Source organism: Lepisma saccharinum, chromosome 21 (genome assembly GCF_977018435.1).
Source record: "Lepisma saccharinum chromosome 21, izLepSacc3.1, whole genome shotgun sequence".
NCBI classification, from domain to species: Eukaryota; Metazoa; Arthropoda; class Insecta; order Zygentoma; family Lepismatidae; genus Lepisma; species Lepisma saccharinum.
In genome coordinates, this window is record NC_139249.1 from 14,028,644 (window position 1) to 14,050,080 (window position 21,437).

Sequence of the window (21,437 nt, forward strand, 5' to 3'; positions counted from 1 at the left end):
ACTTCTTAATATTTTCTTTTCCATTGTTGCGCATCAAAAGTTCTGAGTCAACTGCAAATCTAAAACACGTTACCAAAGATTAACGTAGCTAATGCACAATGTGTTCGTGGCCCCACGTTCTGTCCGCCAAATTATTGACACGGTCGTGCCAGGTTCAACTATAGCATATTAATATCCATAAGAATAGATTTATCTCAATACAAATTGAGCATGAGTAACATGAGACTGTATATCGGTATACACGTGATACCTCCCAGGGCACGGGAAAACATTAAGATTTGCAGTAAATTAACAAACTCAGGACTTACGTGTTAACATCTAAGTTCAGAATATATTTATCTTGATTATGCAATTAAGAACAACATTTTACATCATAACGAAATGCACTAAAAATCATAGTAACAGCAGCACAAAAATTATCACATGAACTTCCATTAATCTCCTAACTTCTATTCCCAGATTCATATCTATCAGGCGGGATGATGTACTTCAGCAGACTGTTCATACGTCCGGGAAGGACATGTCAGCTGACAGGACCACCACAGCTCCAGTGATTATAATAACACAAAAAAAAATTGAAAATAATAGAATTAAAATGAAAACTAAAAGTATATCCTAAAAATATCATCATATGTGTTACATTAACATTTAGAAAAACTGAATGTAGCTTGTAGGCTCAAATTCACAAATGGACTAAAGATGGATACATAATTCTAATACTAGTTACTGTATAATTTAAGACAGATTGATTAATTGATGAAAATAGGTTGTTTCAAATCATTTTTCTGCAACTTTTGGCTAATTGCAACAAGGATGAATGATGAATCCCTTGGTTGGGATTCAAACCCGAACTTCTGACGCATTGTCATTTTGCTAACCACTCTGCCATGGAGGTCGGCTTTATAATTTAAGAAGTACGGCAATATTCATTAATCTACATAACCATTAATAAAAAAAAAATATAAAATCACGAAAATTTGAATTAAACTTGCAGGACTAGTAACATGCTGTTTTGGTGGCTAACTCATGATTTCACCACCAATAGTTATGGGCTCAAGTTCTGGAATGGGTTTGTTTTTAAGTTGCTTTAAAACCGAAACAAAAATGTACACAAGAGTTGAATGTACCATTTATTGTTTCTTTTAGGTTGCTTCAATATTTGTACTTTTTCTTATTTTATGTGAAGCTTCCTGGTTTAAGTACCGGCCTGTGCAAGGGTGTTTTTTTGTGAGTTACCCTTTATCACTTTCAACTAATCATCTTTATCGTGACTGGCACATACAAAAACACAATTCCTTTTTTATGCGCCTCTTTTGCGAATTTTGGATGCTTACAGTGATGAGAATGAATGAAGATTAGATAAAATTTATAAAGACACTCGTACAGAAATACCAATGCCTAAGACTCAAACCTGGTACCACCACCATGGGTGGTGAGTTCATTAGTCTACTACATGTGTTCGACAATAGATACACCTTTATTAGGGACGGACTGATATGAAATTTTAGTCGAAATTGATAACCAATATTCTACCGATCCAATATAAGATTCCACATGATCCTTGAAGAACGTGAATGGTTCAATGTCTTCCGAAATAAATGTGTGTTTCCAGGTAAATGCAATGCAAAAGAAGTTCTATATTATATTTTTAAAAAGTGGGAGCATGGAGCTTATCCATAAAAATTATAACAAAAAGGCAGAATAAATTATAATATATTTATAGATATATTAATAACCCGTGGCTCGACAGCCCTTGAAGGGCCTAGGCTGATCTCCCGACTGGCAGTCTCCCTCCCACAATCCTACCTAGAGGTGTGGTGATCTTCAACCGGTAATGGGGTGACGTGAAGTCAGCACGTCGAACCCCTAGCAGTTATAGGAGATTTGCAAGACCAGGTTACGCTACTCGCTCGTAGCTCCCCAATTTCCTCACGATGGTGGGTGGCCACCAATCCTATACACAGGCTGAGAACACAGAGACTGAACCCAGGCAGACTCGAACCCATGCCATCCTGCATTCGGAGCCCAAAGCACAAAACCTTAGACCTCACGGCCACGGAGGAGGACTTATAGATATATTAGATTGGTAAAATTATCAGCAATTTTACCAATAAACCGATGTGTACAATACAGATAGAGTACTGATCAATCTGCCCCATTCCTACTTTATATTACAGTAAAACCTCGTTAATCCGGACTTCGCTTAATCCAACAGGCAAAAGCCCTCCCCCCCCAAAAAAAAACAGAATGCAAGGTTTTAAATGTGACTGGAAGTCAGCAAGAGAACTTCCGAAAGGCCTATGCCCTTTACATACACCATAATAAACGTGTCTTGTTGCTATAAACGGAGTTTTAATGCACTTTCTACTATTCTTTTTGGTTATTTCAGTTAATCCAAACTTTTGTTAAACCGGTCAACTTATCCCCCCTTTAGTCCAAATTAACGAGGTTTTAATGCATTTCAATTATTCGAGGCAGATATTCACACCTTCAGCTGAAAATTTCCACAAATATAGTGAGTTACTTCACAGCATGAAATGCAAATAAATAACGAAAATCAAAATTGCCCAGAATGCATGCTCACCTGAGGAGGAAAACCGGGACAGGTCACTGCTGCCATGTAGTAGTGAAAAACTACATTCATTAGTAGCCAGTTGCCAATAGTAATCAGAATGCATGTTGCAACGGGGCTTCTGTTCCACCAATATGGTACACCAATCAAGTATGCAAAAACAACCACTGACGCCGTCAACCCACACACACATACAACAAAAAACTGCAAAGTTGAAATACATTCCATTAGATACATTCCCATGAAAATTCAGAACATGCATGATTGAAGACCCAAAAATATTTAATAATTACAGTAGAACCTCAACTATACGTTATCCACAGGTCAATTGCTAAAGAATGCAGGAAAATGTAAAATCCACAAAAAATCAGGCTTGCACTGTATTTGATAAAACTGGTTTCTGAAGAACAGAATAAAGTGACATTATTTTTTAATTTATTTTTACTCCCAAATCCTGCAAGTACAAAAAAATTAATTTCCTCTGACTCAGGTTTCTGAATTTCCTTTTCAGTATTTCTAGATTAGGAGAGGCGGCACTCTGATGATAGAATTTATATCTAATGAAATAGTCACTGGTGGAAATGGTGCCATTCTTTGAAAGTTTTGGGGTTAGTATCGCAAGTCCATGCCTGTAAAATTTACAAAATATCTTCAATGAAACTAACTGGCATATATGTCGTATCATACTTGCCACTGCTCAAAGTGGAAACTCCTACGTCTAGCCATAGTGGTAGGTGTTGAATGGTATAGTGACCAATGACTTAGATGGGGGATGCTTTATGCAAATTATCCTAGCTGAGGATGATGGCATCCCTTAAATTTCACCACTTTGAACACTGATACATACTATACACCACTTTCTTCAAATTTTTTATTAGCATCGAGACAAAATCATGTGACCTGGAGTTTCCACGAGAAGTATATGAACTTGAGAATAATATCCCAAAAGAAAGCACTAGTTGGTACTTGGAGAATTAAAGTTTTTAGAACTAAGTACTGTGTGTTCCAGCACAGGGTGGAGTGCAGACACTGAAATCCATTAATGGCACTGGCAACACTTCAGTCTGGCAATTTTGCTCAGTGATGTGGTGGAGAGAAGTGGCAAATGGTGAAGAGCACAGGATCAGTCCTCAATTGTGGATTCACATGCACCACATACATACCCCATATCTCAATCATAATTTGCACCAAAGTCATCAAATCACATACATTTGCATGCTACCCACAGTACACAATGATTGATTGATTGAATCGGTGTTTTAAGTCCACTTTATGCACAGTAAGGCTAATCGGGACTGGACCTACAGTTTAAAGTGGGATCCGAACCACTATGTGCCTCCACCGGGTATCGAGTACAAGGCAACTACGTTATCACTGCACCATTGGGGAGGCCACAGTACACAATGACTAACATGTATAGTTATATTTGAATTAGGGATGTCCAAATCTTAATTTTTTATTACTACCTGGAATCTGGAGAGTAAAACCGAAGTGTACAGATTGCACATTATATTAATTATAATGGTAACGATAAAGTTCCCCATGCATATAGCACCATGCCTCGAAGGCACATTTAGGAGATACAGAGGTAGGGCCCCACACAATATTGAGCTCAGACATTTTGGAGGTGATGTGATCAGCACCATGCTCCAGTCACCTTTACATCTTAGTGGTGCCCCAAGGTACCCATTAGCTTGAGGCTGGGTGAGCTCCAGAGCAGCTTTATGAAGGGACAAGGCTGGAAAAATTCGGAGCTTAGATCACCCACCAATAATATAATTTATTATTGTTATTATAATATAGGAGTCGGTGGAATGTCCAAGATTTTTGAAAAGGAGAGGTTATGTATAATCATTTTGTCATATTTTCCTACCATTAACATTATTTTTTCTTATGAATATTGGGAAAGGGGGGTTACAACCCCCACTAACACACCCTTGGGAACGTCACTGACAGTAGTGATATTTTCTGGGAAAGAAGATTCTGGCACTCTCTAGGTTGATTTGTTATTGTGTTCATCAGAACTCCACAAATATTGTCGTATGTTCAAGAATGATCACCTTTAAAACGGTGCTGGTACGGTGTAAGGCCAGAAAAAAATAACATTATTATTATTATATACCTCTTCCATCTGAAATCTGTAAACCCTCCAAAATCCAGATAGTAAAATTTCTTAATACAGATTTTAAATTTTCCAGAATACGAATTCCAGACATTTTTGGCCATCCCTAACTTGTATGTGAACAGCCAATACAATAATATCTACAGGACAGAGTAATCTTATAAGAATTGATATATGCATTTCATTAGAAAGTTCAGTAAGCAAGGGAGCAATATCAAATTAAGAGCTAAGTATCTGTAATGAACTTAATGCAAAAATACTGAAAGAATTTTTCTGTGGATGGATTACCTCATTTACTAAAATACCTTCTTACACAATGCTGTTGTTGCTTTGTAATCGAGGGGTTCTGGGTTTGATACTAGGTGGAGGCACATGGTTCGTATCCCGATATATACTACGTATAGTGCAGATTAGCCTACCTGTGCATAAAGTGCACTTAAACAGCATCATCATCTTACGCCATGCCACATGCAGTAAATGTCCAGAAATAACATAGAAAACGCAGCACAAAATAACACTACAAGCCACACATTTCGCAGATTCCCACCTGCAAAGTCAAAGGAATAAATTGAGGAAGAGTGGAAAAAAAAAATTAAAAATAGTTTTTAAAAAAATTATACAATGAGATTCGGATAGTCAAACACACTGTGTCTGTCTGACTGTTCTAGCTTCATTGTGTCGGCTTCTTTTTAATGCTTGTGTCTGGCTTTTCCCTATTCCTTCCTTTCTTCTTTGACATTGGGTGAAAAATCTTCTAAGTAGCAGGCTTTTAGTGTGCATGTAGTTTTGCACTTTTCCTGGATATCCTCTGGCAGGGGTAGTGTCCAGTCCTCATGGTGCCTAAAAATTTTCACCTGGCAACTGAATTATTAACTTACATTTTTGCGAGTATAAAGGTAACTCCTGTGACATTTCGGGATGCAACTGCTCCCTTCCTCAGGCTGCTAACGTTTAGGTTTTGTATAAATCATAACCAAGTCGAACTCTCCATAAGTACAGGATATAGAATTGGTAAAAGGTGTGTGGTTAAAAAACTATAAAAATCTAAAACCCATTACAGGTGCATGTCAAACTACCATGTCGTTTTCCCAATTAGAAACTGCTCCTTGAAATGTTAAAACTTTAAAACTGTGAATAGCCACTGTCTGCGTGTGCTGAAAAAAAAACAAGAAAAAAAATATTGGAGAACTGCAGCACATGCAGACCGTGCTTATTCACAGTTTTAAAGTTTTAACATTTCGAGGAGCAGTTTCTAATTGGGAAAACGACATGGTAGTTTGACGTGCACCTGTAATGGTTTTTAGATTTTTATAGTTTTTTAACCACACACCTTTTACCAATTCTATATCCTGTACTTATGGAGAGTTCGACTTGGTTATGATTTATACAAAACCTAAACGTTAGCAGCCTGAGGAAGGGAGCAGTTGCATCCCGAAACGTCGCAGGAGTTACCTCGATACTCGCAAAAACGTAAGTTAATAATATATATATATATTAAACTTGTGAGTAATTCGCACAACTTTCATCATGCACTGGCAACTGAATCCTAAAATAATCATGTGTATCATTAATTCAGAATAATAAACGTGCCAATATAATGTTTCTCACTGTTGCTATAAAAATTTTAAAATCTGCGTCGATATACAGGGAGGTTATTGCAGCATGACACCGCAAGAGCGTCGGCCGCTTGCCGGCCCAGTCATGCAACAGGTGCCGGCAAATTGCGTAACAGATAGCCCGTTACACAAACTGCTTGTTTTGTAATGTTTCCACTTTTCACAATTATAGTTACAATTACAACTTAAATAAGCACGTACCTTGCCGCAAGAATGCTGGAAAAGGTGTCCTCTAAAATACAAATATTTCTGGCACTTTATTTCTGCCCATATCGCTTCTGACAGCAATGACTCATCCAACATAAAGGATTCAATTTTTCATTCTTGTCTTGCCTTCGAATAAACAAAACCGTGACTCTTATTTTGCAGATAACACAAGATTAATCCTTTTGAACACTAGAGTCAGTGGCGTGCCCAAGATTTTCGAGGGGGGAGGTTACGTATACATTATTATGCAAAACGAATTATTTAACAGTGTCACTTAATTTTAACGTGTGAATATTTTTGAAGTAAAGTAGCGATCATACACTGTGTGCGTTTTTCTTTCTGAGAGCGCCATTTGAAATAAGCACTTTTCCCCTTTTGCTACTATGGGATAAACTGAATATAAAAGGCTATAACTGCTCAACAACTGCATCTTTTTAAGAAATTTAAATTCTAAATGTAAGAATGAACAAAAAGCAACATTTTATGTAAATTCCGACAATTGTGAGTCCAGGGGGAAACGGGGGCCAAATCCCAAAGTTCTATTTTCCCCGTAATTACGCAAAATTTCTGAACGTCGTAATTTCCATATTTTTTTTTTTTCAAAGTTGCGGCAGGAGCATTACATATCCTCATAGAGTAGTCTTTTGTTGTGCTTCCCTCAAAATTTGGTCCATCCAGTGTCTATAGAGCCGACGCTAGAAGCGAAATTCCTCAGATGTCGCAAGAGCGTCAGCGGCTTATCGGAGTAGTGGTAAGCCGCGAGAAGCCTCTCGATACTACGCGAATGCGACAGCTGTCGGCTACCAGTTGTTTAGACGTGTTCACTTCGGTTTGCGTTTATCAGTACTCGTGTCGTTTATACTGTGTTATTGAGTTGGTGTGCTAAAGTGCTAGTGCTTTATCGTGTGTTATTTGTTATTCATTCATTAGTTATGCCGCCAAACAAATATAGTCTTGAACAAAGAGTTTTTATGTACGATACTTACGTGAAAACGAACTCTTGCAGAAAAGTAGTCAGGCGATTCGCAAGAAAATTTCCTGGCAATCCTGTTCCGGACAGACATACTGTTTACAACCTCGTTAAAAGATTACGAGAGACAGGATCTCTTGAACCTAAGAAACGTGTTTCCAGACGACGTGTTCTTACGGAAGAAAAGCTAGACGAAATTGGTGAACGACTTGAACATACTCCAAAAAAATCCCTCCGTCGGCTTGCTCAGGAAACAGGCATTTCAAAATCCTCAGCACGAAATGCCACTAAATTACTTAGATTAAAACCCTACAAAATTAGTGGTTCATGAATTGCAACCGCGCGATCACGCGACTAGAGTTCGATTCTGTAACTGGATGCTGGATAATATTGTTGCTGGCAGAGTAAATCCAGAATTAATCATATTTTCAGACGAAGCTTGGTTCGAATTGAATGGCCGAGTTATTTCACAAAACAATCGCTATTGGAGCGCAGAAAAACCTGACCTTGTGCATGAAGTTCCGCTCCATCCTGCAAAAATTGGTGTGTGGTGTGGTTTGAATGCGCACAGAATAATAGGGCCTATTTTTTATGAAGGTACTATCAATGGTGAAAGGTATCGAAGAGACATACTACAACCTTTTTTGAACAATTAACGGACATTGAATGCCAGCAGTCATTTTTTCAGCAGGACTCTGCTACTGCTCACACTGCTTATGAATCACTTAATTTTATTGCCGAGATTTTTGAGGACAGAATTATCAGTACTGAGTTGTGGCCCTCTCGTAGCCCCGATCTTACTCCTTGTGATTATTATTTATGGGGAACATTAAAAAACAAAGTGTATCAGAATAACCCGCGTACAATAGAGGATTTAAAAGAAAATATAAGAAGAGAAATTGCCAGAATCACACCTGAGGAGCTTATGGATGTTCAGAGGAATTTCATACGCAGATGCCGGAAATGTATTGGTGTTGAAGGAGGTCATTTTCAACATCATTTATAACACAGAAGGTTAGTGATCATCATTATTATTAGTTTTAAATATAATTTTACACTTTCGGTTTGCTTTATGCGCCGCGATGCTGTCTTCCCTTTCTGTCAACCGAGGATAAAGTAGAGATGTCTAAGAAAGATTAGATGTCTGAAATAAGGTTGTAATTGTAACTGTAATTGTGAAAAGTGGAAACATTACAAAACAAGCGGTTTCTGTTACGGACTATCTGTTATGCAATTTGGCGGCACCTGATGCATGACAAGGCCGGTAAGCGGCCGACGCTCTCGCGGTGTCTAAGAAAGATTACATGTCAAAAATAAAGTGCCAGAAATATTTGTATTTTAGAGGACACCTTTTCCAGCATCCTTACGACAAGGTACGTGCTTATTTAAGTTGTAATTGTAACTATAATTGTGAAAAGTGGAAACATTACAAAACAAGCGGTTTGTGTAACGGGCTATCTGTTACGCAATTTGCCGGCACCTGTTGCATGACTGGGCCGGCAAGCGGCCGACGCTCTTGCGGTGTCATGCTGCAATAACCTCCCTGTAGTACAGTTGGACTTACATTAGAATGTATTACACAGTTATTTATGGTGTTACTGATAGAGCCTTTTTGAGGAAGGCCACCATGGAACAAGAAATTTAAAAAAAAAACTGCTGAGAAAAAGGGGCTAAAGCCTCGATTATTGTTTGTCTTGTCTACCCTTGTCATCAGGTACGTGAGTGTGGACTATACCAATTACGCTTTGACTTGAGTCAGCAAAAACTTTTCAAAAATTTCTCTCCTTTCAAAAAAAGCTTTACTAATCAGATGTAATTAATCAGAACTAGGAACATCATACCAGATTTTTGAAAGGAAAGAAGTACTTGGAAAAGCCTTTGCTGACACAAGCAGCACCTTATATAGTAAATATTGTGTATTTCTTTATATATAGACACTGCATACTTACTGGTCCCAAAAATTTTGTAAAGTTGTCTACAAACCAAAACATTGGTTCTAATAAGGTATCTATAACATAACCTTGATCAATAAAATAATTATAAAAAAGGGAATTATATGTAAGTTTTAATGATTTCCAGTTCCATCTAACACTGTCCCTGAAAAAGAAAATGCATACATTAGAATGACACCTTAATTAATATTCTGCAAATTATTCACACCTCTGAAAAGTATACTAAAAGATGTGTACCAATTCTATCAGTTATCTGATTGGAATGAAATTTGGCACATTGGTAGACCTTGTAAAAGTACCAAATTATAGGTCCCAGAGTATTTTACTTGAAACAATACAAGATTTTTCTTCAAAAAATTGACAACTGAACTAACCTACAGAGGTGAAAGTGAACTGAATAAAAAGCTAATGAAAGTACCTTTCGAATGACATATGGCATAACTATGTTTGTAATTATTTAATATTCAAGGTCACATGATATGACTTTTGACCTTGAATAACATTTTAAAAAAATGGAAAAATTGTACATTTATTAATATCTGAACTTACTTCGCTTTTCTGCCACTTTTGTCTACCTGAGAAGATGAGGATGAGTGATGATATGATTAAATTGAAACAAACAACAACCATGCCCAGGCCAGGAATCTGGGAGCCCTGGCATCGTAGCATGCTGTACTAACCAGCACGGAAGTCAGCTTATTTGAAATATCATGCTGGGACACACATGTATTTTAGTGAAATACAATTTTATATGTAGCATAATGCGTATCAGATAGCGGTTAATATGTAGTATCGCCCGAATGGATTTCTTCACTTTTACAGAAGAAACTACTTACTTTAATCAATTTCCCTGATGTTGTGGAAGTTCGTGAAGGTGTTTTCTTTGTTTGTTTAAGCTTTCTGACCTGGAATTCCTTTTTCTTTCCTGAGAAATATTTCCAACACGAAGAGGCGATTGCTGCCACTTCCTTGCTATTTGCCTGCGTTCGATAACGTAATGCTGTGCCAGTGTTTCCAAACATGCTTTATGTTACCTGAACTAACTTACGTGAATGGTAACGACCCCAAATTTTAACTGTGTTTGCCTAACCTAACCTTATCATGCATGGTTCATGGAGCTAATCATGCAAGAATCATGGAAACATGTAAAAAAAAATCGTAATAGTACGTAATTTTCGGTCATTAAGGTTTGAAACACTGCTTGCGCACTGCAAATCGACGAAACACAAGCACGACACATGATGGTCCATGACGAGTGCACGCCATATTGTCTGTTACACAAGCGAAACAAGGACGACAAATAATGAAAAGTTGACAGTATTTTATGAAAAAAGGCATAACTTCACCTTAAGGAATCTTCCGCAATGCAGAACAGGTAATTATCAATGCTAAAATTAATGAAATAAACAAGTGGGAGGTGTTCGGGCGATACTACATAATTAATCAGATAGCAATATACATACCATTTTTATAACAGGAACACTTTCCAGGCAGAAATATATTATGTCTGCCTTAGTCCAGTGGCGGGATTCAAGCATGGGTACTTCGATGATGTGATCGAAAGTTTACCACTTAAGCCTTACAGAGCAAGGCTGATTTTCCAGGTATTTGCACTAACACCGAGCATGTTTTCAGCAGAAAATTTGAAATCCTGCATGCTTCTAAATGAAATTTTATATTTCCGGAACTAAGAATGTTAGAGGTACAAATGATACCTCGTTTTGTTCAGTATATTTTGGCCTATAATCCTGATGAAAAGAAAATAAATTTTCCGTAATCAGTTAGAAGAAGAAGAAAATAAAGGGGGGAAGGAACTATTTATTTTACACAAAATTTGATATTCATTGGACCCCTATGCAGGCTACGCCAGGACGTGAATCTCCAAACGGTACCCGCATAATGCCTGGTATGTCTGCCATTGATGTAGAAAAATTTATGTACTTATTGCTAATATTGGGCTATAATCCTGATGGAAAAAATCTGTAATGAGTTAGAAGAAGAAAAAAAGGGAAAGTAACTAATGCCTGGTATGTTTGCCAGTGATGTAGAAAAATGTACACACTTGTATGTAACACTTTCAGAGAAAAATAATATTTTTCAATACAGAGCAAAAAAATTCGAAGCTACAAAAAATAATTTGTTATCTTACATTGACCCTACCGGGCATGGTACTTTCGGGAGCATAAAATGCAGAGGGGAACATTTCATTCTGGGCACTGGAAATTTTTTTCTTCTCTTTGCCCCCTCTGCACAAAACCTGCACCATTGCCTCCACAAGCATGTGGAGGGCCCGAATGGCTTGTCTTCCCCTTCTGAATCTGTACGTAATAACTCGTTGTCAATTTCACTCAGTGGCAAACCGGGTCTTCTTGTCATCTTACACACCCTTTACTCTTGTTGGAGAAAAAAGCCCCAATAACACAGCTCGTCGCTGGTCACACGCCACAAGGTGGGGAACACACACACTGATTGAAAGTTCGAACTCAAATAATTTCAATTCGTCCAACTTGCTTTGTTAGTCTGTCCTATCCTCCGCGGCAACTTACCTAAGTAAACACATGATGCAAGGGGCTAAAAATAGCATGACCGACAGAAACGAGTCAAAGCATTCAACAATACTTTGTTTGTAATCCTACGGCGAAGTTTTGTGAAACAGCAAAAAGCAGTCAGCTGTTTTCCAACCCTTTGTTGGCAGCTGGAGGCTTTTGACTTTCTTTCCCTGTCACATCCCCTTCCCCCCTCCTGCCACCCCATTTGTTTTCAAAACAAATGAAAATAAATCGCAAAAAATATCACAATTTTTCGGACATCACCCCCACCCCCATCCCAAATAGTAACAATGAAATTAAACTTTACTAATTGTTAATTGCATACCTTTAGAATCATGCAGAACTTAAAACTTGTATCTCTGATCATTATCCAAGTTACAGTATGTTAAAAAAGTAACATACTACGACAATAAGCTGCTTGTAACACAGGTGTCACAAGCCATCCTTAAGGGAAATACCTGCTGTGACACCCGTGTCACAGCCCGTCCTTTAAGGGGTAATGTGTTCAGCCAGCAGTGTCATCATACAAGGTGTTAGCTACTTGATTATTTGAAAAAAGCTTTATACCTTATAGCACTTACCTCACAGTTGTAAAAATGGAAGTTATTTTCCAGTGAATATGAACCATTTCTGTTGTAATGAGTCTTGTATACTTTACTTTCTCTTGTATATGAATTTCAAACTATTATGGTCCTCGACATGTTCATATTTAGCTGTAAGCTGTTCCCGCTTCATTGTTTAAAGTAACTACACTTGGAACTGCAATAAAAAGAACACAGTTATATTAACCTGAAGCGTGGCACAGGAGACAACATTGAGGACTATTTAACGCTCATTTCAAAACATCCTGTGTTGAACATGCAGGGAAGTTGTTGTGCAGAGGTCAAGGATCAGAACATTCTAACCACAAAGGGTGTGTCCTAACAACAGGTTTTCTAGCTGTTCAAGAATACTAAACTCCATAGCAAGACAGTCCTCCGAGGGTCAGAGCATCGGGCCCCATTGCTTCTGTTCTCAGGCTTTTAAGACCAGAGTCCACTACTTCTTCCTTTCAAGTAGCTCCCAATTGTTCTCATGATATCAAAATTTTGGGGGCTACGGCCAGGAATAGAACCTCAGACTGGTTTCATCCAAGGCAACAGGAACCCTGTTCAAGAATACTGTATTTATTTAAATGGTAACAGTATGGTATAGTGAAAACACATTTCTTCAAATTTACAGGAGAAACTACTAACGGAAATGAGTTTTTGTAGACTTTTGGAAGCTCGTGGAAGTGTTTCCTCCCTTCGTTCAACTTATTCGTCCAGTAAATCATGTATTTTTCGACATTAATGTATCTCCGATGCACGATAGCTGTCGCCACCATTACCGTCGACTACGTGAATCAAATGTTCCGTGCGTTTGATTATGTAACCCCCTGTTAGTGTTGCAACCATGTGGTAGTTTTACAAGATGACGTGCGAGCGGTTTTCTTTTTCCAATTTAATATTCTATGTTTGCCTAACCTAACCTTCCGTGAATGGTTTGTGGATCAATTTTCGCTTAAAAACCTTCTGTGAATAGTTTGTGTGGTAAAAATTTACTATCCTTCGGACACCTCTAATTTTTTCGTTTCGTCAATTTTTGACTTTCGTACTTACGTATCTGCTTCACGGAACATTCCTGAAGGTGTATCAACATTGTTTTGATGAAATTTGAGTTTTGTTTCCTACCCTAACAGAACTTACCTAACCACGTGCCAATGGTTCGTGGGGCTAGCACCAATGGTACGCAATTATTTCCAATAGCAGTCAGCTATACTAACACGACACCAAATTTTAACTGTTTCCTAACCTAACAGAACTAACCTATCCAAGCACCAATGGTTCGTGGGGCTAGCTATTCTCCATCGGAGAATTAATTTTCAACGAACAACATGAATTTCAGCTATGGAACATTCCCACATCACACAAAACACCTTCCCGATGTTCGACAATGCTACAAGAACTTATTACGGTAAGTAGTTTCTTCTGTAAAAATAAATAAATGTGTCCGAAGGATAGTAAACAAGTACCGTTCTTTTTTTCCAATTTAATTTTCTGTTTGCCTAACCTAACCTTCCGTGAATGGTTTGTGGATCAATTTTCGCCTAAAAACCTTCTGTGAATAGTTTGTGTGGCATTTTTCGGTTAATAAGTTTGGTAACACTGCATATCAGCTGACGATAGACAACGTGAGTCAAGATTTGACCGCCATATTGTGTGTAACGAAAGCAAATTAGCAACGAAAAATAAATACTTCTGTGAAAAAATTACGCTTTTTTCAGTGAAAAAAGAAAATCCCACGTTCAAAAATGTTTCGCTATGCATAACAGGTAAGTAGAAATGTAAATAATTAGGAAATGAACGAGTGAAATGTGTTTTCACTATACCGTACTGTTACCACTTAAATCTTACTTCGCATTTCTGTCAATTTTAGCTAATAGCAACAATGAGGATTAGATTAAATTGACGAATGGACACTTACATAGAACACGGATTGTTGGTCGAAGATAACAAACGTTTCTGTCAGATTAAATACGATCTGCAAATCTTGAAGAATGTGAAATTTCTATTAATCATGGACCTGTATGCAAAAGTGAGGGTCACAAAGTACTTATGTAGTTCATGAAAGAGCAACAACATGACGACCTAATATATTTGGGGGGGTTATGGTTAAAATCTAACTAGAATATGAATGATGCATCAAAAATTATTTTGCATATTTAATTTTTCTTGCCATTTTACCCGTTTTATTAACAAGGTAAGGAAATATAATGAATAGCAACCAGACACAAAATAACATTAATTGTACTTTTAATCCTTCTCTATTCATTATTGCTAGCAATTGACATACTTATGTTAGGATTATATTCAATTGTTAAATATAAACAATTCTCTTTCAATTTATAGCACTAAACAAATCACTCACATATACAAATTCATTTCACTCGTCCAGCACATCTGACAAATACAGCTGCTTCGAATTGTACACTACAGAAACGAGTTGTTGTGTAAAGAAATGTTCATGACACAAAGAAAAGATATACATGTTATTTGGAAGAACACTGAACTACCACTAAAAGACAACTTATCCTCAATACAATATTAATTGCAAATACTATTTTTTCTGTAAATATGATTGTTGCTTTTCTGTTAACCTCCACTAGTGATCAATTTACATGATGTATAGTACATTGCGATGGATATACACAAGTTTTGCTCGGCAAATTTCCATTTTCATTATTTATTTATTTTGTCCCATGTTCCCTACGTGTTTTTAGGGAACCAATGATTTTTACATATGCTAATGCAGAAGTTCTCAGCATATCATTTCGAGTTTTGTTCATGGTGAATCATACGATTAGTCGAGTACCAAAAAGGAAGGGCCATGATAGAGGCAGGGAATTATGTAATCAGAGTGCGGCAACACTGCATTGCAGTAAAGTTGGTGTTCTCCGAAACGGCAACATTCACCTGAATATAACAAACGGTGGGGGAAAAATAGAAAATGGGAAGATGTAAAAAATTCATGAGATTTATTCTATGAATAGAACCACGAGAAACAGGTGTTGTAGGTAAGTCATATGTAACTGGTCTAGGAAAATACCTTTAAGCGATTGTTGTGACAAGTCAAAATATTTTTATTTTAAGTTGACCTGAAGTAGTCTGCGTTTTGTTATAGCAATAAATTACAGCGTTTTACAATTGTAAATTATATATCTTATCAGGCAACGGGTATGTACACAGATATTTTTTTTTATTCACTTTCAGAAGTTGCATTCTATTAATTTCCACGATACGAAAGTGTCATCGTGCATCATATTTCCGTTCGACTGTCACTCAAAATCTACACTCGACTGCTTCATCAAGACTAACTTTGCCGTCTATTACATTTTAGTGTGGAAGAAGCTTCGAATTTTTGCCTCAGTTCCTCTTCGAAAAAATGCTTACAGGTTCTTGTACCAGTTGGAATGTAATTGGTTGAACTGAATCTTGCTTTTGGATAGTTTTATTAAATTATGGATTCGCCAGTGGCATAGTAGGCCACACTAATAGGGCTACTTGCCTCCCACAACACTGATCGAACCTGATAATTCTTGATTACAAGGTGACAGAATTCATATGCCATTGAGGTAGAACCATATAATTAAGAATACATGTAATCCACTAGTTAATTGTTGTATCTGCAATGGCCTAAAATGTTTTTGTTGTCAGATTTCCCTGATACCCGGTGGAAGCACATAGTGATTCCGATCCCACTTTATACTGTAGGTCCAGTCCCGATTAGCCTTACTGTGCATAAAGTGGACTTAAAACACCAACTCAATCAATTGTCAGATTTCCCAGTGCTTCCTGTTATATTCTTAACCAAATATGAAAAAGCACTGGGGTAATTATCCTTTGGAAAACCTGTTCGTTTCCTGTTTTTACTCTTCGACTCAGTATTTCATATGCAGAATATATGGTATAAAAATGGCAGTTACAGGACAAACCATTTTGTAGTTAAGCAGTGTACATGCGGTAAAACTTTGGTATGGTCCCAACACCTTTCACTCGTTTCTTTTGTCATTTTTAACATTCGTACTTACCTATTCTGCATTAAGAAAGATTATTCAAGGTGGTATTTTGCTTTTTTCACGAAAATAATTTCAATTTGTGACATGAGGAGTAATTATTGTTGTTCCTTATTTTGCTTCCGTAAGACACTATATGGCGAGACAGCTTGACTAGCATGGTACATCATCATTGGGTATGCAGTGTTTCCAACCTTGTCAACCAAAAAATCCCCTCGAACCATTCATGAATAGCCCTATGAACCATGCACGGATAGTCCCAATTCATGAATAGCCCCACGAACCATGCACAGATAGCCCCACAAGCCATGCACAGCAAGGTTACGTTAGGCAAACATAGTTAAAATTGTCATAGTCTTGCAAAAAAAAAACTGTGTGGTTGGAAACACTGACAGGGAGTTACATCATCAAACATTCGCAACATTTGGTTCACGTAGTGCAAGGAAATGAAAGGAACGAAAATTGTGTGTCGGAGAGATATTTCTGTTCAAAAATACATGATTTCTTGGTGAAATAGATTCCACGATGAAAGGAAATACTTCCACGAACTTCTAATGATACAGAAACGCATTTCCGTAAGTAGTTTCTTGTGTAAAAATGAAGAAATCCGTTGGGACCATGCATAGCTATTTGCCTATTTGCAGAGTAGCAATGTTTAAGTATACTCCCTTGTCTCATTCTTTCTACCAGCGTGTTGTTGTTGCTGCTGATTTGTTGTTTTAAGTCCACTTTATGCACAATAAGGCTAATTGGGACTGGACCTACAGTTTAAAGTGGAATCCAAATCACTATGTTCCTTCACCAGGTTCAAACCTGGAACCCCTTAATTACGCTATCACTGCGCCATTGGTTAGGCCCTCATCCAGCATGTTGCCAGCTGCCCTGACTTACCCATTCTCGATGATAGAGCCGTAGCTAGATATTTCAGCATGCAGAGTGATCGACCAAAAAAGCTACTTCAAATTCATTTTTTGTCGAAAGCCAGCGAGGATCACATGAACCCTTGAACCAATTGGCTTGGTCCAGTTGCCATGGTGAGGGGGAATTCTTGTGGCATTCTGTTTTGCCAAATGTATGCCTGACAGCAAAGTTTTTCGAAATAGGTGGCATAGGCAGCCACAACAAGACCAAGACACGGCTAAGCTTAAGGGTACCCACAGGGTAGCAAGTGATAGGGCCTCCGATTCACTGCCTCTCCCTGAGCTGCAAGCTAAGAGCATATGTTGACAGCAGAAGGTGCCATACAACTGAACAAAAATCGGGTGTGTGTTAACAACGCTTCTACTCCCTTGAAACTCCCACATCTGGAGGCAAAATGTCTGGGTTTTTTGGAAGTTTGTTTTTTGAGCAATCGGACTTGCCAACTTTGAAGAATAAAGTTCTGGCAGATTTATTATCAGCCTCGAAACCCTTTAGATTAAAATGTTCTTGAAGACTAATGTCCTGAATTAGGGTGACCATATTTTCAGAAACGAAAAGCAGGACACTATACACAAAAGCCCTACTTAACAATTTTTTCAAACTGTTTCCTAGTCTCCCATTCCAAAAAAATGCATACATACGTAAAATCAAGGTTGGAAAAATACCTAGGTCACCATGGAAATATAAGGTCGAGAAAACCCGTCTCCCACGAAAGTTATGGTCATTCTGGCGTACAACTGTCAAGGTGTTCCATCCAGTGCATAAGGGGCACACTGTGAATGCAGCGTATTGCACTTCATTTTTGGTGTCACAATTGCACTGTACAGTAACGACCAAACGTCCAGAACTTTTGAACAACACCATTATCGTACACAATAACGCTACAGCTCACACGGCGGACATTGTTGGGTGATGGGAGGTTCTTCCACACCTGCCTTATTCTCCTCATCTAAGTCCATGTGACTGTGATCTCATCTCCGAAGTGAAGAAGTTATTGCGTGGGAAACGGTTTGCCAACAAAGAGTTCGTAACAGTATTTCAGCGAGAGGTGGCACACATTAGTGCTGCATATGCAGCAGATGGTGTTCAGCGCCTGCTCCATTGCTGGCAACGAGCAGTGGATAACCTGGGTGAATACTTTGAGCGTTGTTAAACATTGTAGAATGTCCTGTGTTCTGCCTCTTCCCTACGAAAGTCTCCTGCATCCAGACTTCATCTGGTGGCTTCATTTGAAGGTACATTCCATACACTTTCCAACGTATATCTTTTATTTTTCGTGTTGTCCCCCTCTCAAAAAAAAAAAAAAAAAAAAAAAAAGTCATGACCAATCCACGAAGAGTGGGAATTTCAAGAGAAAATGGAAAATGAAATCTGAAGAATATATCTACAGTACAATTGATAATCCATATATTTTAAGAAACCAACTGACATTTATTGAACTTCTTTGTTTCATTTTCTTATCACTGAATGCAACTGTTGGCACTATGTCGAGGTTTCCATTCAAACATGTGCAAATTAGATAACTTGTAACAATTGAATGGAGGAAGTGAAGAAACATACTTAAGGTGGGAAATAAAGAACCACTGTTGTAGTTTTCAACATAGCAATAATTAACTGTAAGACACGTGCTGTTTCAAACTTATTAAGATTTTTATTAGTAACTACACGATGTAACCTCCGTTACAAAAATTAGTGATTAATTCATATAAAATTAAACATACGTTTGTTATTTACACCAAAACCTCAGAAAGTAATGGAGTCATAACTAATGTATAATCTAAAATAATTGATTTATAAATGTAATGTTTTCTTTTAAAAAGATTTAACGGAGGTTACATGTCTGAAATTGTAATACTACTATTTTGCTATCTGGTTACGGAAACTACTATGTTATTTTGTGCAAGTGTAACTGTTTACTTTCTTTGCACATTTGTCTTCTCTCTGTAACGTGCAGTTATTAACTTGTATCTTATTTTATACATTTTTTCATAATTTCTGAATCCACTGCACAATATTTCCTATTGGTCTGAAGTTGACATCCTGAACTTAGTAACAGTTGTAAAATATTGTATGCTATATAATGTTGTCTTTTCTTTATACCGATGATTTCATATGTAGTCTTCGTAGTCTTGTGTTATGTTTTCTTACTAACATACAACTAATTTTCATTAAGATATGTACGTTTACAGACTGCCTATAGTTTTATCTGTTATGTAACTCTTTCTGTTATAAACAAAATGATTTATTTTTACGATATACTGCCTCAGGAGTAGTTCAGTTAACGATCTGACATTACTTGTAACCTCTGTTACAAAACTTGTGTTACCTCCGTTACCTATCAAATAAATCATAAATAAATCAATTTAATTTTTCTCCTATAAATTAGTTGTTGCAGTTTACATTTTGATTTTGCAATAAATATAAAAATTGAAAACCAATAATTTTTTTGCTACACAGAACCATGGTTCTTATTGGAAACGCACGAAGTTGTACACCCGTTCCCAAAAAATGTAACCTCCGTTACATATTAAATATTGTTTAGTCTTCAAATAGATTTGATATTTCCACATGAAACTGTGTAGGATAAATGTTGACATGTGACTCAGACTAACAAAATGGATAGAACAAGATTCATTTGAATAATATATCATTTTGCCTTAGTAAGAATGTAACCTCCGTTACAAATGGATTGGCTCGTATGTGTGTGTGTGTACAGACAAAATTGGTTTGAACCAGGATAGCTCATACTTAAATTATTTTCATTCCTTTAAAGCAGTACTCAAAGTGGAAAAAAATGCTGAGAGGCATTAGTTCACTTTCTTCATTGTCCCTCTCCTCCTACCTAAGAATTTCCACTTCACGCACTGCTTTAAAGTAACATGTGAAGAGTTTTCAACTTTCTCAAACAAAGTAAAATCCGGTGCATAACATAAATTTGAGGAAAAAAATGTTAATTTGGCAAATATTAATAAGATAGTATACATATAAACAGCTGTAAAGTTTGTATTAACTAATCAAGTGAATCATGTTTATTTGCCTAAGAAATAAACAATGAACTTGTAATGCAATGCAAAAGTCTTATTCCACCCAAATCTTGTGAAACATTTTCACAAGAATGAATTGCTTCCAACCAAGTAAGCCTGCGTTTTTTAGTCAACTCATGAAATTTGGAACATGTGCAAGTTAGGTTACATTTTATAGTCAACAACTGTCTTAAGGTTTTAACTTTATGTTTTGGCTTATCTAGGCTGTTCGCATATTGTTCATAATTGGAAGAAGAGCGAAACTTCTGTTGGTGCATTTATGTCTGCTAAACGTAAACCAAATTCAGGAAGTAATAAAGTTGCATTATCTAAATTCAGTAATTTCGAACACAGTTTCAAAAGTAAGTGTTCAGAAATTTCCACCAATCTCAAGTCTAACATTGTTTGCTGTAATTGCGTAACTTGGAATATTCTATATAGAAATTTTCAGTGAAAAATGCAGGCTCGACCAGGACTCGAACCCAGGTCTTTTGCATACCGTGCCATTGCTCTACCACTGAGCTACCAAGCCGGCCTGGCCTCACCTGATTTTTTGCTATTGCTGTTGTTACCTGCGTGGGATCGTCTCTTGCCAGTGTTCTGTTCGTACAAATTCACAAAAGTCACATAGAATATGAATGTATGCACACTTCACTTCCAAATTTCACACTATGATGTCAGGGATCCTGTCCTGGATGTTTGTGAGTGTACATTCATCAATATTATCACTCATCCTCATCTTCGCAAATTAGCCAAAAGTGGCACAAGATGCGAAGTAAATTAAAGGAAATCAATCAACCAAATTTCAATAAAACTTGAATGTACTTCCTACTGAACTGAAGGTATTTTTATACTTTGCAAACCAGTTATGCAGGACATTCTTGAAAGAAAGGACATGTTTAGTTTTTTGG

At 37.2% G+C, this 21,437-nt stretch overlaps 2 protein-coding genes across 3 annotated transcripts in view; one reads left to right on the plus strand and one right to left on the minus strand.

The window, feature by feature from the left end:
- LOC146003970 (palmitoyltransferase ZDHHC16B) overlaps nucleotides 1–15,067 on the minus strand; it is a 39,217-nt gene extending 24,150 nt beyond the window's left edge. The window contains exons 1-4 of one of the 2 annotated variants that reach the window (XM_083142501.1): nucleotides 14,938–15,067; nucleotides 12,570–12,747; nucleotides 9,437–9,584; nucleotides 2,585–2,776 (exon numbers count right to left, since the gene is read on the minus strand). In XM_083142501.1, the coding sequence (XP_082998627.1) occupies nucleotides 2,585–2,776; nucleotides 9,437–9,584; nucleotides 12,570–12,616 (387 nt within the window). In that variant the 5' untranslated portion in view covers nucleotides 12,617–12,747; nucleotides 14,938–15,067. Of the gene's footprint in view, nucleotides 1–2,584; nucleotides 2,777–9,436; nucleotides 9,585–12,569; nucleotides 12,748–14,862; nucleotides 14,882–14,937 lie in introns of those variants that run through there. The other variant, XM_083142502.1, reaches the window with a different exon arrangement.
- Nucleotides 15,068–15,446: 379 nt separating this feature from the next.
- LOC146003920 (uncharacterized) overlaps nucleotides 15,447–21,437 on the plus strand; it is a 47,659-nt gene continuing 41,668 nt past the window's right edge. Inside the window, exon 1 of the mRNA XM_083142406.1 lies at nucleotides 15,447–15,583. The gene's annotated coding sequence lies outside the window, so the exon portion shown is untranslated. The remainder of the gene's footprint in view (nucleotides 15,584–21,437) is intronic.